At 49.7% G+C, this 27930-nt stretch overlaps 1 protein-coding gene across 3 annotated transcripts; it reads right to left on the minus strand.

Annotated features, from left to right (window-relative positions):
* Window positions 1-4368: 4368 nt before the first annotated feature.
* Window positions 4369-27920, minus strand: C1H19orf47 (chromosome 1 C19orf47 homolog). 3 transcript variants are annotated; one of them, XM_028855099.1, is made up of 11 exons: window positions 27835-27920; window positions 24544-24665; window positions 22070-22121; window positions 19099-19186; window positions 18899-19013; window positions 17444-17525; window positions 13658-13795; window positions 11009-11158; window positions 7537-7607; window positions 5234-5579; window positions 4369-4649 (listed from the first exon to the last, which is right to left on the minus strand). In XM_028855099.1, exons 2-11 carry the CDS (start codon window positions 24586-24588, stop codon window positions 4552-4554), a joined length of 1185 nt encoding a protein of 394 aa, XP_028710932.1. In that variant the 5' UTR covers window positions 24589-24665; window positions 27835-27920; the 3' UTR covers window positions 4369-4551. The 3 variants fall into 3 exon arrangements, with proteins under 3 accessions (XP_028710932.1, XP_028710930.1, XP_037056939.1); XM_028855097.2 differs by having other exon boundaries at window positions 4557-5579; XM_037201044.1 differs by lacking the exons at window positions 22070-22121; window positions 24544-24665; window positions 27835-27920 and adding an exon at window positions 21586-21680 and having other exon boundaries at window positions 4557-5579.
* Between the last annotated feature and the right edge of the window lie 10 nt (window positions 27921-27930).

The following is a 27930-nucleotide window of genomic DNA, read 5'->3' on the forward strand; positions in this document are numbered from 1 at the left end:
CTTTAATCCAGGGCAGCCAAGGCCACACAAAGAAACCCTGTCTTTGGGAGAATTATTTGAAGTGGGAAGACCAATTTTTAATCCAGATCTTTTGAGGTGGAAAGATCCACCTTTAATCTGGGCCATGTCTTCTGCTGGCAGCCTATTTAAGGCCATGGAGAAGGAAGCTTGCTCTTTGCCTGCTTCCTCTCCCTCTCTTGGCAAGCCCATTCCTTCACAGGCATTAGAGCTGACTTCTTTTGAGATTCTGGTGTATACTGAGGACCAGCTGAGACATCCAGCCTTGTGAACTGAACAACTACTGGATTCTTGGACCTTCTGTTCACAGGCAGCCACTGTTGAATCCTGAATTGCCTGAATCACAGCCTATAAGCCTGTCTAATAAATCCCATACACACACACACACACACATTCTATCAGTTCTGAATCCTGACACAGTGACTTTGAGACCAACTGGCTTCAGGAAACCCTGTCTTAAAAACAGAGAGAGGGGCCAGGCTCTGGTGGCACACACCTTCAATCCCAGCACTCAGGAGACAGAGCCAGGCGGATCTCTGTGAGTTTGAGGCCAATCTGGTCTACAGAGTGAGCTCCAGGCCAGCCAGGGCTACACAGAGAAACCCTGTCTCACACACAACACATACACACACACACACACACACAAAAAAAAAAAAAAAAAAAAAAAAAAAAACAGAAAGAAAAGAAACCCAGACAGAGTGACTAGAGAGAGGGAGGGCTCAGTGGGTAAGAGTGTATTTTGCAGAGGACCCAGCACCCACATCTGGTGGCTCACAACTGCCTGTAACTGTAGCTCCAAGGGACCTGAGACCCTCTTCTGGCCTCTACATACAGTACATTCATGTGCATTCATGTGTAATCCACATATATACCTAATTAAAGACTAAAACCTTCAAAAGAAGGACTGGTGGAGGTGACTCGGTGGGTAAAGGCACTTGCCACCGAGGCTGACCAGCTGAGTTTGAGGCCGAGAACCCACACACTGGGGAAACGGACTCTAGCACATCACACAAGTTGTCCTTTACTTGACACCCCTCATCAGAGAGGTGGTGGTAGGATAACACAAATAAAAAACCCCACAACCCCAAAATCGAAAGCATTTCATGAGAAGTGGTGGCTCTTGGCCTGCCTTCGGAGGTGGAGGGAAGAGGGCGGCTTCGGTCTCAAGGCCAGCTCCAGCTACCGGGGACAGCCTGAGCAAAACAAACCTGAGTCTGCGTGTGTGACACACCTCAACCTCAATGCCACTTGGGCGAACAAGGAGGAGACGGAGAAGCGGTTAGGATGGAGAGTGGAATGAGACATGCACAGAAGACTGAGGGTGGCAGAGAAGCAGGCCATTGCCTCGAGGCCCCGGGACATGGTTTGTTGTTGGTTTTTCTTTTCCAATTTTTCTTTTTTCTTTTCTTTTGGGAGGTTACAAGGGTGAAAGGGCGGGAATGGAAGGACTAGGAAATGAGTGGGATGGGGCTGCATGATGTGAAACTCCCAAAGATTCAATAAAAAATTATGTTTAAAAATAAAACAAAGTATGCGGTAGGAGAAAATTTAAATAAAAAGAGGTTTAAAAAGGAAATAAATGCTTTAAGACAGCTAGTACACTTGCTAGCATTGTTGGCATGTGTGAGACACTAGATTTGATTCCCCCGCATTAGAAGAAAAACAAACAGGAAAGTTCTCTCTGGAGCCCATACTTGGTCCAGGCTAGATGCAGGACCCAGAGGCTGGACAGCCCAGAGATCCAGGACAGAACCAAACATGACTTGGTTTAAAAAAAAAAAAAAAAAAAAAAGTCAATTAAATGATTCCAAATGATATTCTGCTATACTAATAGATTGGTGCCTAGCCCAATAGTCATCAGAGAGGATTCCTCCGGCAGCTGATGGCAACAGATGCAGAGACCCACAGCCAAACACTAGGCAAGGGAACCCCAAAAAAAAGAGGAGGAGGACTGTGGGAGCCAGAGGGTTTGAGGACACCATGAGAACGTGGTCCACAGAATCAACTAAGCAGAGCTCATAGTGGGTCACAGAGACAGAAGCAACAATCACGGACCCTGGATGTATCTGAGCTAGGTCCTCTGCATTTTATGGTTGTGTAGCTTGGTGTTCTTGTGGGACTCCCAACAGAGAGAATGGGGGGCTGCCTCTGACTCTTTTGCCTATGATTGGGACCCTTTTCCTCCTACTGGGTTGCCTTGTCCAGTCCTGATAAGAGGGTTTGTCTGTCTTATTGCAATTTGTTATACCATGTTTGGTTAATATCCCTGGGAGGTCTGAAGAAAAATGGAAGAGGAATGGATCTGGGGGAAGAGGGGAGGTAGGTTGGGGGAAATGGGAAATGTTGGTCTGCATGTAATGTATAAGAGAAGACACACACACACACACACACACACACACACACACACACACACACATTTTTTTCTTTTTGTTTTTTCAAGCCAGGATTTCACTCTGTGGCCCTGGCTGTCCTGGAACTCGATCTGTAGACTAGGCTGGCCTTGAACTCACAGAGATCCGCCTGCCTCTGCCTCTGGAGTGCTGGGATTAAAGGTGTGTGCCACCATCATCTGGTAAGAGAATATGCTTAAAAAAAAAAAAAAAAAAAAAAAAAAAAAGTTCCCTGAGTCCTCCCTCCTTTTTACATAAAAAAATTTATTGGTTTGCTTGTTTATATGTGTTTTGTCTGCATGAATGTCTATGTACCATTTGCATGCCCGATGTCCTCAGAAGCCAGAAAAGGGCACCAGGTCCACTGGAAATTGTTACAGAAGATGATTGTGAGCTACTAGGTGGGAACCCGGGTCCTCTGAAGAGCAGCCAGTGCTCTTAACCACTGAGCAATCTCTCTAATCTCTTGTCTTCCCTTTTGTTTGTTTTTATTTTTTAGAGATGTGATCTCACTATATATAGCTCTGGCTATCCTGGAACTCGCTCTGTAGATCAAAATGGCCTCAAACTCACAGAGATCCTCCTGCCCGTCTCCCAAATGCTCGGATTAAAGGCGTGTGTCACTATGCCTGGCCTTTTTTTTTTTTTTTAATCTTTCCAGTTTTAGGACAGGATCTTACTGTGTATTCCAGGTCTCCCGAGTGCTGGAGTTATACACATACCTCACTATACCAGGTGCCTTGAACAGAGTTTAGAGTCTGTTCTCCCGTTCGTTCCTCAGCTCTGCCAAGAGCTCTTCCTCCTCTTCAGCAGCCATGCCTTCCTCATGGCCAGCCATCTTCCTGGTCATTGCCCCACCTCAAGGCCTTTGACTATGTCTGTCCTTCCGTCAGAATGTTCTTCTGAAGTTTGAAAATTTACCTCTTCTTATTCTCAGTTCTCCCAATGGTGCCACATCAAAATCTTCTGACCACACAACTGCAGCGGTCCCGGCCAACACCCACCCCTCCCCTTTTCTTTGGGCAATGCCATCTTAGGACAGCGGAGAGGCGGTCAGTAGTTGGCTTATGCCTGTATAGCAGCAGTCCAGAGGCAGAGGCAAGAGAATCCTGAATTTAAGGCCAATCTGCGCTACAAAGTAACACAGTGTCTCAAAAGGAAAGAAGCAGTGAGAAGAAGGCGGATAGACTGTTCATGTAAAGCCCTGGGCCCAGTCTCCTGCACCACACAAAACCCTGAAATGGTGGCCGAGGCCCACGCTGTCAGAGTTCTCGAGGTAGAGATTAGAGAATTTGGAACACAAAGTCGGGCAGAAGACATGGCTCAGTGGTTAAGAGCATTTGTTGCTCTTCCAGAGACCTTAAGCTTGGTTCCCAGAGCCCACATAGGGGCTGCTCACAACTGTCCTTAACTCCAGTCTCAGGGATCCAAAATCTTCCAGTCTCCATGGGCATTAGGTACTCAGGTGCCTGATACATACACAGAGGCAAAATATTTATACACACAAAATAACTGTTTTTTTTTAGAGAGAGATATTTCAAGTCTTCTCCAACTATATATCAAATTTGGGCCATCTTGGGTTTCAAAGAAAAAAGAAAGAAAAAGAAAAGAAAGAAAGCCAGCTGGGTATGATGGCAAAAGCCTTTAATCCCAGCATTTGGGAGGCAGAGATGGGTGGGTCTCTTGAGAGTTTGAGGCTAACCTGATCTACATAGCAAGTTCCAGGTAAGCCAGGGCTATATAATGAGATCCCATCTCAAAATAAAACCAAGCCACCAACCGACTGTGTGGCAGGAACCGGTGAAATCCACAGGAGGAGCCCTGGTGATAGATCACTGTAACTCGGAGGGAGGAGAGGACCTCATCGAGGGGACTGTCACCATTTACCCTTCAACTCAGGTACTGACGCTTTGGGCCCAGCCCTTCACCAGCGCCCCCCACGGAAGGAGGGGAAGGACAGTTTGGAAGTCACAAAAATATATTAAAACAGCCGTCACCTTCCCCCAGTGCCTTTCCCCTCCCCAGGGTCTGCTGCCCACCACCCACCAAGGAAAAAGACCATCAATCAGGGCAGGGAAACGGAGGTGCCCCAGCTTCAGGCCAGGATCTGGGGGGGTCCCTCCAGCCTGGGAATGGAAGGCGGCTAACAGTCTTTACAGGTTCGACGCCACCGTCGACGAGGGGGCCGCTGGGAGGTCAGAGGTGCAGGAGGGTCAGGCAGGATGCAGCGGACGGTCGGGCCTTGCCACAGGGACAGAAAACAGAAGAGAAATGAAAAGAGTGAAGAGAAGAGAGACACCACAGCAGGGGGAGGGGAGAAGAGCAAGGGAAGTCAGGGGGTGGGGCAGCCTGTGATGGGGCAGCCAGGACAGGGGGGGCGCCCCAGTGAGGGGTGGGCTGCGCGGCAGGGGCAGGGCACTTGGCTTTGGGAAGAGGTAGAAAGGGATCTACCAAGGCCACAGTTAGCGCACAGAGGACAGAGGGCAGGCCGGGAGAGTCCCGGAGCAGGCAAGGGCAGGCCACAGGAACATCCAAGGCCAGGAAAAGGCCTGTGTACCAAGTGCTTGGAACCCGCATGAATGCTGGAGAGCCAAGCCTTGTGTCACCGAGAGCTGGGAGGGAGGGATGGAAGCAGGAACCTGCCTGCCATTCCATGCTGCACCCCACCCCATGTGCCGACTAGAGAGTCCTCCGGCCCAGTCTTTTGAACACGCTCACAGTGCCTGCATGGTCCATCTGGGCACCAAGGCTCTCAATGGAGCTGCTCCCCCGGGGCCCTACCAGAGTCCTCTTAACGGCGAACTTGACCTCAGCTGAGGACTTACTCTTGGTGCTTGTGACCTGGCTGTCCTGGGCCTCAGACACAACGGCAGCCTTGCCCAGTCTCTGGAGGACACTGACTTTGGGCAGGGACTCTGGCTTCTTCTCTGGCCCAGGGCGAGAGGGAAGTGCCGGGCGCCGCAGCCTTGGAGCTGTCGTGGTTGCAGAGCTTGTGGCCTTGGCTTTGACAGTCAGTGCTGGCTGGGGACTGGTCTTGGTGGGGCCCCGTCCTAGCTTCTTTAGGACCCCAGCATACTGCAGGACAGAGCTGCTGCTGTCATTGTCACTGTCCCAGGCCAAATCCTCATCCATCTCTGGGGTGGCCCCTAAGCGGCTGAAAACTCCTGTGGGCTGCAGATGTCAGAGAAAGGACAGTGGGTCATTTTAGTCACTCAACCTGCTGCCTGCTCTGTGCTGGCCTCTAAGAAAGTCAGCTGGCAGTTCAGTGTCATCCTATGTAATGGTGACAGGGACCAGAGGCCAGGGGGCCCAGAGGAAGACCTGACTGTGCCAGGGGCCCAGGAAGGTTCCTTAGGAAAGGGCTCAGGCCACAGGAGCTCCGAAAGCTGAATGGCAGTAGCTCTAATAACGACAGGGAGAAACAGGAGTGCTGGCCAAGGGCGGGCTGAGCACTGGGAGGATTGCCCAGGTCATTTTAGCTGTTTACGGTGTCATGCTTTCGACAGAATTCAGGGCCCTATACATAGCTGGGGATACTCTACCACTGAACTATACCCCAGTCCCCCCTTACTCGGTCATTACGAACCCCAGCCTAGGACGAACAGTGTTAAGGATACCATGATGGTTAGGACAACCCTGGCCATACCCTCCTGGAGTCATAGCTCGATGGAGGAGGTAGCATCAGAAATAACTTGACTAATTCAACAATATCAATGGTCAGTCGTGTACTATGACGGACAATATGTCTTCATGGATTTTCTTTTCCTTTACTTTGAGACAAGGGTTGTTACTACGCAGTCCACAGTCTCAAGCTGGAGATCCTCCTGCCTCAGTCTCCTGAGTGTTGGGATGATAGATGTGGGCCATCACGGCCAGCATTGAAGGGGAGTGGCAGGCTGGAGGGCAGGAGTCAGGGACAATCCATGTCTCCTCAGAGAGGCCAGGGATTGCAGGCCCTCCGAGATGAGTGAGCAGAGAAGCACGCCTTCGGTTTCGGAGGCAGAAGTGACAGCCACACTTCCTGAGCACTCACTAAAGCCTCCCATGGCTGAACCTCAAGTCCTAGGAGCCCACATTACCATCGCCATCATGGTAAGATTCTGGGAGGTGAGAGACAGAGGGCAGGCGGTTCCACGCTGGTGAGCACGAGACTCAGTGGAAGTGTCCACTGTGGGTGATAGATACCTAAGGAGCGCTTGCTGTGTCCTACATCCCAGCCTCTTGCCGACACCCATAGCCGCCCTATTAACTGGCATTATATAGATTCAGGAACCGAGGTACAAATGGCTAAAATGACAAAGCCAAGGCCATCCAGCCTGTCAGAGTGAGCTCTAGGGTATTCTAACCACACTCCATGCCCGGGGCCTAGGGAATCGCTGGTTACAGCAGTAAGACTAGGTTTTGCTGTGGGCATAGTTTAAAAAAAAAAAAGAACCACCTTGGAAGCACCGGTGCGAGTCTGTGATCTCAGTACTCATGAGGCTGAAGGAGAATGATCTTGAGTTCTAGGCCAGCCTAGGCTCCAGGAAAGACTGACTCAAAACAAACAACACCCCCTCAAACATCCAGTCCTAAAGAAGGCAGGTGCGGCAGTGCATGCCTGTCATCTGAGCACTTGAGAAGTGGAGGCAGGAGGATCAGGAGTTCAATCACTTGGCTACAGTGTCAGACCGCCCAGAGCTATATGAGACTCTGTCACAAAAAAGTAAAAGCAAGAGAAAAACCTCCTCTTCGTGCGTGCGGCAGCATGGCTGTAACGGTGGGGACAGGGCTATAAGGGTTAATGGCAGCACTGTGGGACCCTATCCATGCATCAGGCAGAGGTGGCGGAGCTGAGGACAGATGGAGGCATCCAACTTGGAATGCATTCAGCTGACTGAATGCAGACGGCAGGCACCTGAGCTGGAGGCTTAGGACAGGATTGCTACGGTAGAAGATTCTGAGACTAGTTAGGACCTGGGGGTGGAAGAAAAATCCAGCAGCCAAGCAGACTGTTACGAAAGGACAAAGGGCAAACAAGAAATCCACCACAGGCTCAAAGGGTGGGAAGGACACAGACCGTGGTGCAGGAAGCACACCGAGAGGACCAGCACTGCCCACGCGAGCCGCTCCAGCACGCCATACTCACCTTAGTCCCTGTCGTCGTGTCTGCTTTGGTCTCAGCCCCAAGGCGATCAAATACAGATGTTCTATGGAGACCTGGGAGAGAAGTGGCACCATGAGGCAGCACCTGCCTGTGGCCCCATGGGACCATGTCTAGGCTGGGCACAGCGCAGACGCCAAGGTGAGATGACCTAGGGGCAGACCATGCGTGCTCGGCTCAGGCCTTGCACTAGCTGCACTGGTGGCTCCTGCTGCCCTTCACACGAACTCCCAAGGTCAGATGGGGAAAGACCAATGAGCTGGCCAGCTTTATGTCAACTTGACACAAGCTGAAATCCCCTAAGAGGAGGGAGTGCCTCCAGAAGATGTCGGTAGACAAGCCTGGAGGGCATTTTCTTAATTGGTGGTTGATGCTGAAGGGCCCAGCCCACTGTGGGTAGTGCTATCCCTGGGCAGGCGGTCCTGGATTCTATAAGAAAGCAGACTGAACAAGCCATGAAAGAACCAGGTGAGCAGAACCCCTCCATGGCTTCTGCATCAGCTCCTGCTTCCAGGTTCGAGTCTCTGTCCTGACTTCCTCCAGTGATGTGGAAGTGTAAGCCAAATAAACCCTGTCCTCTCCAACCTGCTTTGATCATGATGCTTCATCATAGCTAGAGTAACCCTAACTAAAACAATCAATGAAAACTGATACCTGAAATTCATTGTGTCTCTGTATAAGTTGATGTGGAAGGGAAAATGTTTCTTCTTTGAGATCGGGTCTCATGTAGCCTAGGCTAACTTTGAACTCACTATGTAACTGAGGCTGGCCCTGAACTCCCGATTCTCCTGCCTACACTTCCCAAATGCTACCTCATCCAGCTTTGTTCCTTTTAAGTTTGCAATTGTGGGCATCTGGCAGAATGTGATGAATGGTTATGAGTCCTCTACTAAATAAAACCTACATCTCAGTCAGACAGTGGAGGCACACACCATTAATCCCACTACTCTGGAGGCAGAGGCAGGTGGATCTCTGAGTTCAAGGCCACCAGCCTGATCTACAGATCGAGTTCCTGGGCTACAGCCACGGCTACACAGAGAAATCCTCCCTCAAACAAACAAACAAGCAAACTCTACATCTCCACCAATAACAGTGTTCACAGTGTTCACTGAGTCATAGCCCAAAATATTATGGAAACAAATGACCATTGAAAAAGAATAAGCCACCAGCTCAGACATGGTGGCGCACGCCTTTGATCCCAGCACTTTGAAGGCAGAGGCAGGGGGATCTCTGTGAGTTAGTGAGCTCCAGGACAGCCAGCATGACAGGTGACCCTACTAAGGCAGGCACAGCACACTTCGGTTGTAGGACAGAGAAAAACCAAACTAAACTGATAGGAAAACAAGCTTCCTCCTTGATGGCTAGCTTCACAGTGTTGAAAGGTACTATGCAGGCCACTGGGGGGAAAAGTCAACAGGGGCATTACCTAGCAGTGAATTCTGATGCTAAAACATCAACCTGCCAGGCAAGATGTGCCCACTGGTCTAACAGTGGCATGAGGTTATGGAGTTAACCAACAGCTCCTGATTAGATTTGAGGCCTGCTCCACAGGAGGAAATACAGGCCTGTTATGGTAAACCTGGTCCAATGCCCATGGCTTAGGAGATCATAGGCCCTAATAGAAAATTTAATACTGTTGTTTTGGTAAATGGACATGTTATCAAATTGCCTTCTAAATATTCATGTTTAGGGGAATGGGGGCTCTGAAAAGATGGCTCAGCAGTTAAGAGCAATTACTGCTCTTGCAGAATTTCCCAGTACCCCCATGGCAGCTTACATCATCTATGTGACTCTAGTTCCAGAGGATCTGACACCCTCTTCTGGCCTCTGTAGGCTCTTACATGCATGTGGTACATATAAACTCACATACACATAGACTCACACATATTCACATAAATAAAGAATAATTTAAACATATCTACACATTTGTTTATACCCATATCAGTGCTGCCCTCATCTTGGTCAGAGAAGCTTCTTCGACAGTGGGCAGCAGTTACTGCAAAGACTCAACTGGTCAAAGCGCTGAGAATGTATGCACTGAGTGCTCAGCCTGCAGAGACCACCTACATCGACCTCCCCAAGGCTCACAGGACACAGCACGAGGGTGGGCAGGAGAGCATGGGAGCTGGAGAAGCTGGGAAAGGCTGTCTTCTGGGTGTGACATGCCACGGGAACTAACTGCACTGTGGTCACTCACACAAGGCCTGCAGAACAGCACGCCAACAAAGTCATTCTGGCAGGCAGCTCTAATAGGGAGCAGTAAGCCCCCCGCAGAAAAATAAAAGGACAGGACATGAATGTAAGAGTGGGGCATGCTGGGGTATCTGGCAAGGGTAGATCCAATCAAGGTAGAATGTACACATGGATGAAGTTATCAAAGAACAGAGACTGGAGAGATGGCTCAGCAGGTAAGAGCACTGGCTGCTCTTCCAGAGGACCCGGGTCCAATTCCTAGTATCCCAGTTCCAGGGACCCTAACTCCCCCTTTTGGCTTTCGAGGACTGCCACACATTATGCACATGAATTCACATAAGCAGACCCACAAAATAGTTTTTTAAGTAAAGTATGAAAGAATAAAAGATTAAAAATGAAAGAAAGACATAACTGGAGGAAATTTTATAGATATCTAGAAAATAATGTTATTTGTGCCACACACATAAAAAAGACTAAGGCTTTAAGTAGGAGGTAGAACACTACCCTAGCATGCACAAGGTAAGATCCCCAGCACCTCAAAAACAGAATGTAAAAAAAAAAACCAACTGGCCAGGAATTGGCAGTGCATGCCTTAATCCCAGCACTCGGGAGGCAGAGGCAGGAGGATCTCCGTGAGTCTGAGGCCAGCCTGCTCTACAGAGCTAGTTCCAGGAGAGCCAGGGCTATATAAAGAATCTCTGTCTGGAAAAACCAATAAATAAATAAATAAATAAAAATAAGGCTGGGCGGCGGTGGCGCATGCCTTTAATATATAAAAATAAACGAAATCAAGGAGAAAGAGTAGAGCCTCTAGATTCAGTACATTTGCAAGTCCACACGCTGCCCTGCTCCAGAGAGGGACAACACCCACAGGCATGGGCCCAGGAAGAAGATGTACACCATCTGAAAGTTCCTCCAGGAGCACCGGCAGAACTTTCTAAAATGTCACCACCATGGGGCCACCGTCTCCACAGCACTGAGGATGAGCCCTTGCTTTGCCTCACAGTACTGGTGTCCACTGCGGCCCACTCTTAGCCAGGTATGGTCACCTGCTTGCCAGGCCAGCCATAACCGTCTTTTTGTCCCTGCCCTCCAGGGATAAGGCATGAGAACCCAGCTTCATGAACTGCAGGATGGCAGCGTAGAGGTGAGGGAGTCTCTTCCTCTATGGCAGCTGCTCCCCTCTAAGCCCCCACCCACTGGGCAGGACCGTCACTGGGTGACAAGCTAAGAGAGCCCCACCTGCAGCCCACACAGCCCCAACCTTTTGCTGCCTGCTGCTGCTCCAGGATCTTGCGGGTGCGGGGGGTGGTCCCCTTCGGCATGTGGATGATGTACTTCCCCTCCATCTCAGCAGTCACCCGCCGCCGCTTGGTAGGAACCACCAGGCTCTCCTCGTCCCTGCGGGCCAGAGCTGGTAAGGAGACATGGAGTCAGCTCCCTCAGGCATGGATGTTCTGAGGCTGGGGGTGGTGGGGGAACTAGCTATGGACATGACAATCTGCCAGTCTCTGCCCTCCCTCTTTGGAGACAAGGTCTCCCTATATTGTCATGCTGGCCTCACCTCACGATCATGCTGCTTTAGCCCTGGAGGGCTGGGCTTATGGACATGCACAATGCCAGCTGCACACCAGTGGTTCATCTCCTTACTTGTGTGACTGATCTTTCGTGTGCACAGCTGCCCCCATCACCAGACTGAGCCACTGAGGACATTAGTCACTAAACCACAAGATGTGCTTGGGATTCGCAAGCAGCGGTAACTTCCCAGACATCTGGACTGTGGGACCCGCTGGGTGGGTAGATCCTCCAGTCCCACAGTGCTGCCTTCAGAACTGGATGTGCTTGTGCCTTTTGCCTATTCTTTTTGTGCTTTCACTTTTTAACAAGTAACCAAGGTCCATACTTACCGTTTAGGTATTTTGCAGAACTAATTATACTTTAAAATATATGTACTGGGGGCTGGAGAGATGGCTCAGTGGTAAAGAGCACTGGCTGCTCTTCCAGAGGACCTGGGTTCAATTCCTAGCACCCACATGGCAACTCACAACTATCTGTAACTTCAGTTCCAGGGGATCAGATACCCTCTGCTGGCACTAGGCATTCACACGATGCACAGACATACATGTAGACAAAACATCCATACACATAAAATAAGTAAAAAATAGGGCTGGAGAGCTGGCTCAGAGGTTAAGAGCACTGCTCTTCCAGAGGTCCTGAGTTCAATTCCCAGTACCCACATGGTAGCTCACAGCCATCTGTAATGAGATCTGGTGCCCTCTTCTGACCTGCAGTCATACATGCAGGCAGAACACTGTATACATAATAAATAAATCTTAAACAATAAAATAAGTAAAAAATAAAACTATCTCTTCTTATGATATGTGTGTGTACATCGTGGCTCTCTCCCTTCACCACGTGGGTCCCAGGGACTGACTAAGGTCATCAATCACGGCAGCAAAAGCATTGGCTCACTGAGCAGTGTCACCAACCCTAAATTAAACTTCTCTTCTGTTGCTAAGCCAGGGTCTCACTATGTAGCCCAGGCCGGTCTGGAACTTGTAATCCTCCTGCTTCAGCCTCTCCACTCCAGCATGCTTTATGACACCTACTTTTATACTTCAACCACAAAAAAGAATTCCCTTCACAGTGTCAGGAGGTTTCAGCACTTTATTAACTACTTTTAGCTTTCTGGTTTTTCTTTTTGGTTTGCTCTAACTCTAGCTAGCATGGAACTCTCTAGATAGACCAAACCAAACTTGAATTTGGAATGATCCCCCTGCCTCTGCTTTCTGAATGCTGGATTTACAGGTATGTACTACCATGCCTAGCTTCTCACATTTACTTACTTTTGTTTTTTTTTTTTTTTAATGAGTTTCTCTGTGTAGCCCTGGCTGTGCTAGAACTCCCTCTGTAGCCCAGGCTGGCCTCCAACTCAGAGTCACCTGCCTCTGTCTCCAGAGTGCTGGGATTAAAGGTGTGCACCATCATTGCCCGGCTCTTACTTTTACTTTTATGCTTATAAATTTTTTGTGGTGCTGAGGATTGAATCCAGGGCTTTTGTGAACGTCATCGAAACTACATAACAATCTCAAGGCCAGCCTCAGTTACCAAGGAGAAGTGGAAAAGCCAGGTCTCCAGTCTATCTTGGAGGGTTTCTCACTGTCCTCGAAACCAAGACATCATCACTGCCCTTCTAGAAACAGTAACAAGGAGCCAGAGAGACAGCTCAGTGCTTAGGATCAAGTACTGCTTTTGCAGAGGACCCAAGTTCAGTTCCCGGAACCCACATCAGAAAGCTCACAATGGCCTGTAACTTCAGGTCCGGGGAAACCACTCTTCTGGCCTCCATGGACACCTGTGCACACAAGCACACACCCACATACATACACATAATTAAAAAAATAAAAACAAATCTTTAAGTTAAAAACAAACAGAGGTCTACTTGTGGGACTCATAGCAGTGGGAGCAGGGCCTGTCCCTAAGGCCTTGCTTGGCTTTTGGGACCCTATTCCTCATACTGGGTTGCCTTGCCCAGCCTTAATACAAGGTGAGGAGACTAGTCGTACAGAAACTTGATATGCCATACTTTGTGATATCCATGGGAGGTGTCTTGCTGAACAGAAACAGAGGAGGAGTGAATAGGGGAGGCAGGGGTGGGGGTGGGATGGGAGGAGAGGGTGGAGGGGAAACTTTGGTCAGGATGTAAAATAAATTTAATTTAAAAAAGAAAAAAAGAAACAAAAATTAAGTTCTCAGACTTGATCAAGTTCACAGAGGTCAATGACCTGCGGGTGGTCTGAAGCACCTTGTCACACTCAGCAGCACTCCCCACATACACCACGCACGCCCACCCATTTTCTGCTCACCCACATTCCCCTGCAGCTCTGCCCAACTCCTGCCCGAGAGTCCTCACCGGCAGCCTTGGCACCCTTCGCTGCCATCTTGTTGGAGACAGTGACGGAGATCTTGGAAGTGCTGGTGTCCGACCGCCTTGGGGGAGTGTGAGGTGGAGAGTCATGGTTCAAGCTGTTGGTGATCATTCGAGAAGCCGCTGTGGGAGGACGGAAGTGAGTCCAGTCATGCTATGGGTGCCCTGGGAAGGGACTGGGAAATGGCAGGAGGAGGATTCTGGAAGAACGGTCCAGGAGTGTAGGGCCAGGACGTCAAAGGAGAGCACTGGACTAAGGCGGAAGCGGCTGCTGTCACCCTGGGACTGCTGCGTCCTCGTAGTGTAAGGGTGCTTGCTTAAGGAACCTGGAAGGCAGCTTCCTACTCCCAGGAATGGCTTACCATGTCTGACCCCTCAGAGAAAACTCCTCTAACGTCCCGTCCCACCAGGACCCCCTTTTACTTTTGCTCCCCTGACCCATGACACACTTTCTTCCACAGTCCTCATCACTTAACAGGATTTTTTCTTAAAGACTTTGTCTCACTCTGGGCTGGCCTGGAACTCACAATGTAACCCAGGCTGGCTAATTCATAACAATCCTCCTGCCTCAGCCTCCTGAGTGTTGGGATTATACACACGAGCCACCATGCACAGGTTTGGTTTCATTTTTCAGTTACTTGAAATTATAAAGGCATGTAGGCCAGGCATGGTGGACACGGGCATGGTGAACACGGGCATGGTGAACACGGGCATGGTGAACACGGGCATGGTGGACACGGGCATGGTGAACACGGGCATGGTGGCACACGCCTTTAACCCCAGCACTCGGAGGCAGAGGCGGGAGGGAGGGAGGGAGGAAAGAGAAAAGGGCATCCAGAAAGGTATGAAAATGTTATGGACAGGCACTTTTGAAAGACTGGCAGTCAGAGTCGTGGGATCCCTGACTCTGGAAGGACAGCCATGCTTGTCTCTGTCTTTGGACAATGGTTATCTGCTGCCTTATACTGAATGCTAAACAGAGCCTTTAACAATTGAATGCTGAGGCTTTCGGGCTGGGGCTAGAACACAGGGCCTCATAGGCTAAGCCTACACTCTAGAGCCGAGTTACACAGCCGGCCACAAAGCCGTTAGGATCGAACCCTTTTCTGTATGTGTGTTGTGGGCTTGTTAGAGAAATGAAGCCTGATTTCTACAGCCTCCCTGCATCCCTGCAGGTGTGCCCTGCCAGCACGGACTCCAAGTTCAGCCTTGTGACTTTGTCCAATGGCACAAGAGGCCCCGGTGCTGGAGCCTGCCTGCTACTGCTGTTTTTAGGAACCCTGTGACTCTCACCGTCAGGTGAGCATGCCTAGGTAGCCTGCTGCATAATGAAAGACACCAAGTCACCTCTATTACTCCAGCTGACATCAAGCCAGTAATCAGATGTGTAAATGAAGCCATACTTCAATCTAGACGTCATGAACCACAGAGACCCGCTGAACTGGGTCAGAGTACCATGGCCAGCCAACCCATAAAACTGTGAGAAGTACATGTCTATGACTTCGTGTTTATTTATCTGTGAGAAGTAAATGTCTGTAACTGCTTACTTATGTTTGTGTGTGTGTGTGTGCGTCTGTCCATTCATGTGTGTGAATTGTGTCACACAGAACTGTGACACTCAGATGTGTGTGTGTCCTTTTCTTCTACCTTGTTTGAGATGGTTCCTCTGGAGGCCTGAAGAGGGCGTCAGGCCCCTGGTGCTGGAGTTACAGGCATTTGTGAACTACTTGATGTGGTTGCTGAGAATTGAACCCAGGTCCTCTGGAAGAGCAGCCAGTGCTCCTAACCACTGCGCCTCTCTCCAGCCCCGACTTTAAACATCTAACCCTCCTGCTACCACTTCTCAAGGGCTAGGTTAGAGGGTGCACCACAGTGCCTGACTGTCTGGAGCTGGGGTCGTGTCCAAGGCCTCGTGTATGCTGGGCGAGCACTCCGTCAGCCAAGTTCTAGCCCAGCTCCGTATGTTTTTAAATAGGGTCTCACTCTGCTGCTGCCCAGGTCTTCAGTCTGTGTGTGCACACTCATCTGCTCACTGGGATTCACTACAGCCCCATACATCAACACATGGGTGCTTCTGCAGCTGTTTGCAGATTTGCACCGTCACCCAGCACATGTTCCCAGCCTATGGCAAAGGGATCCTGTGGCCTCTGGTGTCAGCTCCTCTAAGTGTCCTTCCATGGTCTGCTTCCTGCGAGAAGCTTGGCGACTGTGCAGCACACTGCTAAGGTGCCGTGTGACACTGCACTGCATGGGAAGGCCACGGTGTGCTTCATGGAAAACATGTGTGGCTTACAGGCTTTGTTCTGGGATGAGTCACGGTGGTGCTGGCTGTGAGCTCAGGGAATGACTCAACAGCATATAGTAAACAAGGGGTCCTTAAAAATGAACACATGGGGGACACTGAGACGACTCAGTGAAGAAAGGCAGGAATGTGGGTGAAGGTCCTGATCCCCGGGACCCATATGGTGGAAGTGGGGGTCACATAACCACCACATGTGCCATGGCACTCGAGTACTCCCCAAACATACACACAGAATAAATAAATGTAAACAATAAATACATTTTTTAGAAGTATGGCTAGTTAGTTTTTTTGTTTTTTTAAATCATCTTTACACAAACTAGAGACATCAGAGAAGAGGTCAAAGAACGCCTCCATCAGACTGGCCTACAGACATGACTGTGGGGTATTTTCTTGACTGACAACTGGTGGGAGGCTGCCCCACTGTGGGCAGTGCCACTCCCGGCAGGTGACTGGTCGGGAAGGTGTAAGAAGGAGAGATGGATAGGTGTGCTGGAACAATATCTATATTAATCCCAGTACTCAGAAGGCCGAGACAGTAGTTCAAGACCAACCAGGGCTACATAGTGAGACCCTATTTCAAGAAGGAACAAAAGAAAAGAGCAGCATTCCTCCAGGGCCTCCGCCTTGAGGTCCTGATCAGGCCATGTAAGCTGAATAAACTCTTTCCTTCCCAAGTTGCTTTTAGCCATGCTTTATCAAGAAGCCAGGCAGCGGTGGCACACTCCTTGAATCCCAGCACTCGGGAGGCAGAGCCAGGCAGATCTCTGTGAGTTTGAGGCCAACCTGGTCTACAGTGAGTTCCAGAGCAGCCAGGGGTATTACACAGAGAAATTGTCTTGAACCCCCCCCAAAATAGGACAAAGAGGAGTATACAAGGTAAGGTATACGGGCTGAGGTGCGGCTGAGTGAACGGCACCATCAGCCTGCTGCGGCCAGCCTGCTGCGGCCAGCCTGCACAGGCTCTGGCCTCCATCCCGAGCACCACCAAAGAATAAATCAGATGTCGTGACCCCAGAAGCAAGATGCTACGGCAGGGGGATAGTGACTTCAAGGCCAGCCTGGGCTATATAAACTTTTGTTTAAAGAGGAGGGGGGAGGGGAGGCCAGAAGGATGACTTAGCGGGTACAGGTACTTACAACCAAGCTCGACAACCCAAGTTTGAGCATATGGTGGAAAGAGAAAACCACCCCCCACAACATGTCCTCTAACTTTCTCAGACACTTTGTCTTGTGAGACCACACACACACACACACACACACACACACACACACACACATAAAAATCATGACTACTGTGAGAAAGGGCTACACAATCAGCCACTCCCTGCCTCGCTCATTTGGTCCTTTATAGAGAGAGGGCCTCAACGGCTTTGCTTCTACCTCTGCAAACTACAAGGGGGGCGGAATGCAGATGTGTTCCCTTCAGTGAGGGATACAATGAAGGAAGAGACTGAACAGATGCAACTCACCACTAGAGGCGCCACGGCGAAGCTCACCCTGGAGGGGACTGGGGCTGCAGGGCACTGACTCAGTGGCAGCTTTGCACATGTCCTGGAAATGAAAGGTCGCAGGTTAGCCCAGAAGAGGGTCCTAGAGCACTGAGCAGCACCCAGAGGCCTTAAAAGCTGTTCTGCCGGGCTGGAGAGATGGCTCAGAGGTTAAGAGCACCAACTGCTCTTCCAGAGGTCCTGAGTTCAATTCCCAGCAACCACATGGTGGCTCACAACCATCTGTAATGAGATCTGGCGCTCTCTTCTGTATACATAATAAATAAATAATAAATTTTAAAAAAAAGCTGTTCTGCCAGCTGGGCGGTGGTGGCGCACGCCTTTAATCCCAGCACTCGGGAGGCAGAAGCAGGGGGATCTCTGTAAGTTCCAGGCCAGCCTGGTTTACAGAGCGAGTTCCAGGACAGTCAGGGTTACACAAGAGAAATTCTGTCTTGAAAAAAAACAAACAAAACAAAACAAATAAACAAACAAAAAACAAAATCTGTTCTGCTCTGGGGTTGTTTTTTAATCCATTTTTAGTTGTCTGTGTGTGTGTGTGTGTGTGTGTGTGTGTGTGTGTGTGTGTGTGTGTGTGGTGTATGAGAGTGCAGGTGCTTGTAGAGGCCACAGGTATGAGATCCCTTGAAGCTGCACTTATAAGCAGTTGTGAGCTTCATGATATTAGTGCTAGGAACTGAACTTGGGTGTTCTGCAGGACGACCTTGAGCTCTTCATCTTCCTGACTCCACTTCCAGTGCTGGGATCACAGGTGTGCTACCACCAGCCTGGCTAGCTTGCGTGATCCTTCTCTTGCTCTCTGTTTTTGGGGTGGAGGGAGATGTAGTCTCCCTATGTGACCACGCCAGGTTCAGATCCCTGCCCTAAGCTCCTGAGTGCTGGGGTTAGAGCTGTATGCCACCACGCCCAGATCCCCAGCTCTTTCCGAGCCGTCTATTGGGGTTGTCAAGGCACAGAGATCACGTGGTGGCTTAGGAAAATGTTGAGATCTATTGCACATGTTACTATAAAGGTTCAGGGCATCTGGTGGCTGTATCAGCAAGCTCTGGGTTTGGTTGAGAGATCTTGCCTCACTGAATAAGGTGCAAGAGTGATTGAGGATAATTCCCTTTATCAACCTTGGGCCTCCACATGCACATATACACATGAACATGCACAATTCATGTGTGTATACCACACACATGTGAAAAATGGAAAAAGAAACACAAAATTATGGTTTGCCTCACTGCAGAGGGGAGACAGAAAACAAGGCTCAGAAAGTCAGGCAACATGCCCACCGTCCCACAGTAAAGAGCTAAACCTGCCTCCACCACTGCACCTTCCTTTGCTGCCAGGCCTCCTACTGGCCCCTCAACAATCCCCTCCAGCCTCACTCACACTTTCCCCAGGCAGTCAGAGGCACAGAAGGGCACCTACCTGGCGGTGTACCACCTTGGCATGCTTGAGGATGGCAATGATGTCACCCACTACAGTCACGCCCAGCTCGTTCATGATTTCCTTATTGAGATCTAGCAACATGCTCTTCTGGATCCTGTGGAGAGGATGGTGATGAGGCCCCACCCAGCAAGTTCCCACCTCGTCCTGCCCAGGTTACCCTGTCCCATCAGCCTCCTTACCGATTGTCCACAAACATCACAGCATAATTCACAGCAGGTCCTGGGGGAATGCCGGCTTCCTTGAAGAACTGGATCCACTCGGAAGTGGCTGGGGGTTAGACAGGACAGTCATTCATGGCAAACTGCAGCAGCAGTGGCTTCCACAAGTCGAACCAGTGCATGCCAGCCCTGCACTGTGAGCTCTCAAGGGACTGAGAACCCCTGAGCACCTATGAGTCAGCAGGCACTGAGTCCCCGAACTGGGACCTGGGAGGTTTAACATGCCAGGCATGATGCTCCCAAGTTCCTGGTCCTTTGACCTTGTTCTTATAGCTTCACCTCGTCCTGGTGCCTTATCCCATGTGCCTGGCCTGATAGCGCTCAGCACATGGCCCGGCGGGGAGCCCAGGCCTGGAGCCAGTCCATGGGCTTTAGCAGGGAGCAACCAAGCCTCAAGGAGAGGCTCTCATTCATATCTGTTATCAGGAAGCTTGACTGGTTCAATCCTGGCTCTGCCATTTCCTTCCTGTAGGACTGTAAGCAAGTCAAAGCTCAGTGCCTCAGTTTCCCCATCTGTAATTTGTAATGATACTATACATCTACCAAGTACTTCCTGGGCACACAGCACAGGTCCAATCCTGTTCCTTAGACCCTCAGGGCAAAAGTCAAGAAATCCATCCTCACCTGGCTAACACTGCAGTACTAACAGTACCCATGTGCTCAGGTCACTGGGTGGACGGGTGGACTGAGTCCAAGACAGCCTTAAATGGTTTGTTTGTTTGTTTGTTTGTTAGTTTTTTAAGACAAGGTCTAGTGGAGCCCAGGCCTGGCCTCAAATTTACTCTGTAGCTGAGGATGACCTTGAACTCTCGATCCTTCTGCCTCCACCTACCCAGGGCTGGACTTGCAGAAGTGTGCTGCCACCATGCTCAGTGTATGTGGTGCTGGGGATTGAACCCAGGGCCTTGTGCGTGCTAGGCCGGCGCTCTGCTCACCAAGCTAATCCCCACCTGCTTCCCTTGAGTCCCCCCTTTTTTTTTTTTTAAAGACAGGGTCTCAGCTAGCATGGTGACACACACCTTGGGAGGCTGAGGCAGGTGGATCTCTCTGTGTGAGTTCAAGGCCAGCCTGGTCTACATATCAAGTTCCAAGATAGCCAAGGCTACATAGTGAGACCCTGCTTCAAAAAAAAAAAAAAAAAAAAAAAAAAGGGCAGGCTCTCATGAATCTCAGGCTTGCTTTGACCTCACCAAGTAGCTAAGAGTGACTTTGAACTCCTGATCCTCCTGCCTTACTGTGCTGGATCACAAGTGTGCACCACTTACAAAGGCCCTACAGAGCCTGGTGACCAAGGAGTTGCAGAATCTCCACATCAGGCTCACACCACCACTTCATGTATTTAAGAGAAAAGGCAAGCACGTGACCAACTGAGCTGTCATAAACCAGTGGCCATTAAGAAATAGCTAGGCCACAGGTGGTGGTGCCAGCCTTTAATCCCAGCACTCAGGAGGCTGCTGCGGTGGGTCTGAGACCAGTCTGGGATACACAGTGAATGATCCAGAGAACTACAGAGTGAGAAGTTATCTCCAAAAACAAACAAAAGAGATGTAGCCCCTACCCAGAAATGTTACATTCCCTAACAGTGTATCTTAGAATCAGCGGGGTGAGGTTACTACACAAACACCAGGAGAAACCGTATACACCACAGCTATCTATCCCGGAACAAAACTGTTGGTCTGTCTGCAGTGCTGCAGATGCAACATGGCTTATGAAGGTCCGTTAAGGGCTCTACTCTAGCTCTGAGCTACCTCCTCTGCCCTTAGTAAACCACAATAATGAGCCATACTCCAAGTCCCTACAGGTGAGTCCTGGGCAAGTGCTCTACCACTTAGCTACACCTCAAGCCCTAAGCAATATCCCTTGACAGTGGCATCCATAAATAAACATGTAAAGTACTACACAGCATTCAAAAGGAAAGTCAACAGTTCAGCTCCAATATCACGCTACATAAAGGCACACATCATGATGATACACTGCATGTTTTGTTACGCAAACGCAAAGCCTGGGCCTTGCTAAATATTTGTCTTTTAGTTGCTTTTAATTCCACTGCCCCCATTCCCACAGGGTTTCTCTGTGTAGCCCTGGCTGTCCTGGAACTCTCTCTGTAGACCAGGCTGGGTTCAAACTCCGAGTTTGCCTCTGCCTCCTGAGTGCTGGGATTACAGGCATGTGCCACAGCCCACCTTTCGATTTTCCTACATGTGCAATAGATCTCAACATTTTCCTAAGCCACCATGTGATCTCTGTGCCTTGACAACCCCAATAGATGGCTCCGAAAGAGCTGGGGATCTGGGCATGGTGGCATACAGCTCTAACCCCAGCACTCAGGAGCTTAGGGCAGGGATCTGAACCTGGCCTGATCACATAGGGAGACTACATCTCCCTCCACCCCAAAAACAGAGAGCAAGAGAAGGATCACGCAAGCTAGCCAGGCTGGTGGTAGCACACCTGTGATCCCAGCACTGGAAGTGGAGTCAGGAAGATGAAGAGCTCAAGGTCGTCCTTGGCTCCAAGGACTCGCAGGTGAGCCTGTTAGCATGGGACTGCATCTCAGGAAAGAGAGTGGGGGATAATCAGGGCTGTCTCCCAGCAAGCACATTTAACATCTGTTGAGAACTATGCCCAGGATTCCACATGTGGTAATCTCCTCAATCCAGACTGCAGGATTACCACCTCCATCTCACAGGTAGCAGGCCAGGTGGAGCACGCACCAGAGGGCCTTACCAAGTTCCCCAGGCCAAACTCCTAATGCAGGAGGCCCAACACAGGAAGAGAACAGCCAGCCTTGCACAGGCTCCAGCCCCGCCCCCACCTCAGTAGAGCCCAGCTGTTCCTGCCTGTTACCAAGCCTCCCCGCTCCACCTCTCTAGACCCAGACCACACCCCAGAAAGGGAGGTGGGCAGAGGGGCCCTGCAGGGAAATCAGACTCACCCATAGTCACCGAGACCATCGTCTCCCTGGCCGTGACCCTGCTTCCTGGAGCCTGGAAGAGAGAAGGGAGAGGTCCCATTCGTCGGCCCACAGAGAGCCTCAGGCTCCCGGTGCTGCCTGCCCGACTGCCTGCCAGAGGAGCATTCCTGGACTAGGGGCTCACAAACCAAGAATAGCCTGGAGCAGCTGGCAGGACGTCAGCAGCCTCGGACAGACAGGGCTGCTATCACAGCTACCACTTCTGCCTGGGAAGGAGCTCAAAGATGGCGTCTTAGTTAGGGTGTCCGCTGCTGTGATAAACACCATGGCAAAAGCGACTTGGAGAGGAGAGGGTTGATTTCCTCTTACAGCTTGTAGTCCATCTTGGAGGAAGTCAGGACCGGAACTCAAGGAAGGAACCTGGAGGCAGGAACTGATGCAGAGGCCGTGGAGGGGTGCTGCTCACTGGCTTGCTCAGTCAAGTTGTCTTATAACACCTTGACCACCTACCCAGGAACGACACCACCCACAGTGGGCTGGGCCATCTCATATCAATCACCAATGAAGAAAATGCCCCCCAGACTTGCCTACAAACTAACCTTTTTTTTTTTTTTTTTTCCTGAGACAGGGTTTCTCTACTTTGTGCCTTTCCTGGATCTCGCTCTGTAGCCCAGGCTGGCCTCGAACTCACAGAGATCCACCTGCCTCTGCCTCCCGAGTGCTGGGATTAAAGGCATGTGCCACCACCGCCCGGCAAGCTAATCTTTTTGTTGTTGTTTTTTAGTTTTGGTTTTTTTTTTTGTTTTTTTTTTTAATCATTTTTTTAAGACAGGGTTTCTCTGTGTAGTTTTGGTTACTGTCCTGGAACTCGCTCTGTAGTCCAGGCTGGCCTCGAACTCAGAGATCCACCTGGCTCTGCCTCCCAAGTGCCACCTGGCTCCTACAACTAATCTTATTGAGGCATTTTCTCAATTGAGAGTCCTCTTCCCAGATGACCCTGGCTTGTGGCAGGTTGACATGAAAGGACCAGACTGATGGCAAATGTCCAAGCTTCCATTCCTCACACCATGAGAGGTCTAGCTGGAATAGTGTCCCCCAAATCCCAGCATATGGACCCACCCACTGCTCAAAGGAAACTTCCTAACAGAGTCAGGCACAGTGGATGCGCCTGCTACCCCACTACTCAGGAAACTGAGGCAGGGGGACAGCCCAGGCTACAAAGTGAGGCTTTCTCTATTTGTTTGTTTGTTTGAATGTTTATAGTCGTACCTGTCCTAGAACGCACTCTGTAGACCAAGCAGAACTTGAGATTCCCCTGTCTCTGCCCCTCCATCAATGCTGAAATTAAAGAAGTATGCCACCACATACAGTGTGAGGCTCTTTCTCAAGCCTTAAGACAAAAATCAAGCATGGTAGAGTGTCTGAAATTCCAGTATTCAGAAGACTGAGACAAGAGGTTCACAAGTTCAAGACCAGTCTAGGCTACATAAGACTCTGCATCAAACATAAAAGATTTAGTTGGTATGTAGCTCAGTGACAGAATTTTTGCCTAGGATACGCAAGGCTTGGGTGTGGTCCACAGCCAAATAAACAACCAGACAGGTTTCCCAAGAACCTTCCATGTGGGAGGTACTTAAGGGTCCGGAGGGGACAGAACCATGGAGCCCAGCTGGGAGCAGAGAAGCAGGGGACAGACAGCAAACCAAACAGCTACAAAGGCGGTGCTGTGGAAAAAGCACGGACGGCCGGGGAAGGGTGGGAGCCGTTTCCAACAGGCTGATCTGCAAAGCCTGAGGTATCGTGTAGAGCCCTGGGGGAGGAGAAGTGAGTGTGTGGCTCTTTAGCGGAAGACTATTCCAGGAAAGGGGACACTGAGTCTAGTGCCCTAAGCTAAAAGCTCCTCAGTGTGTTTAAGAGCCAGACTGGCAGGGGATGGGGTGGGGGTACCAGACCCTAAGAGGCTCCAAAGAAATGGAAAACCAATTGTCACTCAGATGAGCCACTGCTAAAGGGTTAAAGAGCTTTAGAGGCCAGCCCAAGTTACACATCACGTTCAAGGCTAGCCTGGGCTATAGAGCAGACCCAGGATCAAGCAGGTGGGTGGGGCTAGAGGTGTAATTCAGTTCGGAGAGTGCTTGCCCAGCATACATGAAGCTCTGGGCTCCATCCCCAGCACCATACATACCAGGTACACACACCAGCAGTCCCAGCACTTGGGAGGCAGAGGCAGGAGGTTCAGAAGCTCAAGGCTATCCTTAGCTACACAGCAAGTTCTGGATGTGACACCAATAAACAGTACAAGAGACAGCTCTGAGAAAGTCAGGTCACGTCACATGCCAAGCACCAACTAGCCACCAGGTCGGAGCATCACAAAGATGCCTTGCAACAGCCTCACCGGGGAAGACTATTATTAGTCCCGTTCTCATCGATTAAAAAAAACACACCTGACTCAGCAAGGGACAGTCACTTGCCAAGTGTCACATGTAGCAACTGACCTTTCTGAGATTCCAAAGCAAGTTCTCTCTGATTCCGAAGCCCATGGAGCAGGTCCTTGGGAGTGTTTACTCTGTGCCAGGAACTGAGAATATGTACCTCTCAGCGGCTTTACATTTTGAGCCTGGGAGGAAGAAAGATGAGCAAAAAGAGGAAATAAAGTTAAAGACAGAGTGAACAGTAAGCCCAAGAAAGCACAGCAGGTTAACAGCAGGGCCAGGACTTGAACTCAGGTCAGTCCAATGGATGGAGGCTGAGGGACTGCTACACAGCACGCATAACCAGCCTATCCTTGGAAGGCCTCAGTTAATACTAAACAAGAGGGCTGGAGAGATGGCTCAGTGGTTCAGAGCATTGGCTGCTCTTCCGGAGGACCCGGGTTCAGTTCCCAGCACCCACATGGCAGCTCACAACTGTCTGTAACTCCAGTTTCAGGGGACCTGACACCTTCACAACAATGCACACCTTTACTCCAATGCACATAAAGTAAATTTAAATAAATTATTAAATTAAAAAAAAATACAGGCGGCGGTGGCTCACGCCTTTAATCCCAGCACTCGGGAGGCAGAGGCAGGTGGATTTCTGTGAGTTCCAGGCCAGCCTGGTCTACAGTGCGAGATCCCAGGACAGGCACCAAAACTACACAGAGAAACCCTGTCTCAAACAAAAACAAAAACAACAAAAAAAAAAAACAAAAAAGAAAGAAAGAAAGAAAAAATACTAGGGCAATGAAGTCACTGTTTGAACTCAATTTCATCTCCTTAATACCATTTTGTCTGTTTGGTTTGGTTTGTTCCCATTTGTTGAAACTAGGTCTCCTGAATTCGAAATCTTCCTGCCTTCATCTCTGAGGCACTCTCTACTATCTTAAAAACCATTTCCAGGGTCCAGAAATGCTCAGAGGTTAAGAGCACTTCTTGCTTTGGTTTGGTTCCCGGCACTCACACACAGATCACAACCACCTGTAACTTTAGTCCAAGAGGATCCAACAGCCTGGGCTCCACGTGTATCAAACATGCACAAGCAGGGAAATATACATACACATAAAAATAAATGAATCTTCTTTTTAAAAAGTCCATCTCCCCAGCTGGGTAGATGGCTCAGTCAGTATTGTGTATGAAGATTTGAATTCAAATCCCCACCACCCACTTCTAATAAAGCCAAGCTCTGGGGAAGTGAAGACAGGCGGATCCCTGGAGCTCAGCGGCCAGTCTGTCTGCCCAAATGGGTGAGCTCCAGGTTCAGTGAGAGACCCTGACTCAAAATACACGATAAAGGAGGACCGAGTAAGATACCCAACTTTGGCATCCGCAGGCGCGTACATACATGCACAACTGCACATGAGTGAACATACAAACAAGTACACATAACACACATACACACAGGTTAATATTTTAAAAGTCCATCTCTTTCTGAATAGTGAAAATTGACAAAATTAACATTTTTAAAATGACAGCTCTCATAACTCAAGGAATTACTATTTATTAAATCCACATGCTTTTATGTCCTTAGGAGACTTGATCCAAAGCGTGGTGTTGGAGGCTGATGTAGGAGAGCATGAGTTTCGGAGAGCAAGGCTAAATACCAAGGTCTCCAAGAAACCAAGAAGGGCGGAATAGGAGGAGCCTGGCTTTGCTCTGTTTTTCTGGGACTCACCTCTCAGAGCCACTTAAACGATCCTATTACTACCCATCATGCCAGCTCAGGAAATGGAAGATGAAATTTTGAGTTCCAGGCCGGGTGTGCTGCATGGAGACCCTACCTCACAAAGCCAAGAGTTGGGAAATGGCTCAATGGTGGAGCACTTGCCCAGCAAGCACTTTACACCTGATCTTAGCCAAAAGGCCGAGACGTGATTAGCTAGCAAGCACTATAAAGAAAAAGATTAAAAAAAAAAAAAAAAAAAAAAAAAAACAGAAGAAGAAGAAAGAAAAAGGTAACCTACCAAAGAGGCCTGCCTCCAACTCAGACAACATTAGTTCAATCCCCTGAACCTACATCCCATGTGGTAGAGACAACTCCCAAATGTTGTCCTCATCTCCACACAAATGCACACACAGGCTCACTGCCCATCAGTGGTGTGGGGCCGTGAGATGGCTTCGTAGGTAAAGGCCACAGGCCAAGTCGTCCTCTGACCTAGCACACACAATAAAACCTATCTTTTTTTTTTTTAAATTTTAAAATGGTGTCAGAGGGATAAAATAAGCAAACTCCAAGCTCCTGCTATGGATGGCACGTAATAAGTATGCATTAAGTTAAATCTTAACTAAACCAGTGACAGAGTGGGGCAGTTGTGGACCGAATGTCAGCTGCACGCTGTGTGAATGGGGATCCAAATATAAGCCTACTTAGCCAGCCAGGCATGGTGACGAACACCTTTAATCCCAGCACTTGGCAGAGGCAGGTGGAACTGTGTGAATTCGAGGCCAACCTGGTCTACATAGTGAGTTCCAGGACAGCCAGAGCTACATAGAGATCTCAAATATAAATAAATAAATAAATAAATAAATAAATAAATAAACAAACAAACAAACAAATTATTCAATTTTCAAGTATCTTTCATTCACCGCCCACAACTGAAGAGGCTGTTCTATTTCCATTGTATTTCAAGTTACATTTTCCTTCTCCTGGCAAGCAGTGCTAATTTCCCAAATAGGATAACAACGTAAATTTCAGCCTTTTAAATTGAGGAACATGCATCAGTCATTATTTTAAATCAACTTCAAGACTCGGCAAACAGCAGGGTATCGATCTTCCCAACTGTTTTCCTGCTTTCTCTGGGCTTCCCCTCCTCTATTTTGTTAGAACTCTCAGCTACTACAATCCCAATCCACCGAGCTCTTGGCAAGCCAAAGATATACATCAGAATCAGCACGATGAACCTATGAGCCTGAGACTATCACTGTGCAGAGGAAACTGGGGTTCAGAGAGGTAAAGACACAGGCCCAGTGCTGCACCGCGGAGCTGAGATTCGAACCCACACCCGCTGGCCTGCATAGCCCGGCCATCTCCCGCGCTATCATCATCGGCGCTAACAAGGATGGAAGAGTAACGAGAGGAGGAGCGCTGGGAGCAGCCGCGGCGTGCACGAGCTGGCTGACGTCCCATTAAGAGGGTACTAGAGTCGGCTTCGGGCCCCCATTGTACAGAGGGGGAAACTGAGGCTCGGAAAAAGAAATCGCTTGTCCGGTAGCGCGGGGTGGCCCGCACTGGGAATCCAGACCCTTGGTCACTCCGCATCTTCATCCCCAACCTCCTCAGACCCAGCCCCGCCAGCCAGGCCCGCACCTCACCTGGCCCTGCCGGCACGCACCCCCACGAGCAGCCTGCCCGCCCTCCTGGTCGCGCCAACTGTCAGCCACTCCTCCCTCCGCCCCGGCCGCCCGCCC

This window comes from Peromyscus leucopus, chromosome 1, assembly GCF_004664715.2.
Source record: "Peromyscus leucopus breed LL Stock chromosome 1, UCI_PerLeu_2.1, whole genome shotgun sequence".
NCBI classification, from domain to species: Eukaryota; Metazoa; Chordata; class Mammalia; order Rodentia; family Cricetidae; genus Peromyscus; species Peromyscus leucopus.

Bases quoted from the DNA above. Each gene is read 5' to 3' on its own strand.
- C1H19orf47 (XM_028855097.2), bottom strand. From the start codon at position 24,588: ATGGGCTTCGGAATCAGAGAGAACTTGCTTTGGAATCTCAGAAAG. The intron at 19,014-19,098 runs GTAAGGAGGCTG...TCCTCTCCACAG, and splicing joins GTGATGTTTGTGGACAATCG to GATCCAGAAGAGCATGTTGC. The intron at 5,580-7,536 runs GTGAGTATGGCG...TGACATCTGCAG, and splicing joins ACACGACGACAGGGACTAAG to CCCACAGGAGTTTTCAGCCG.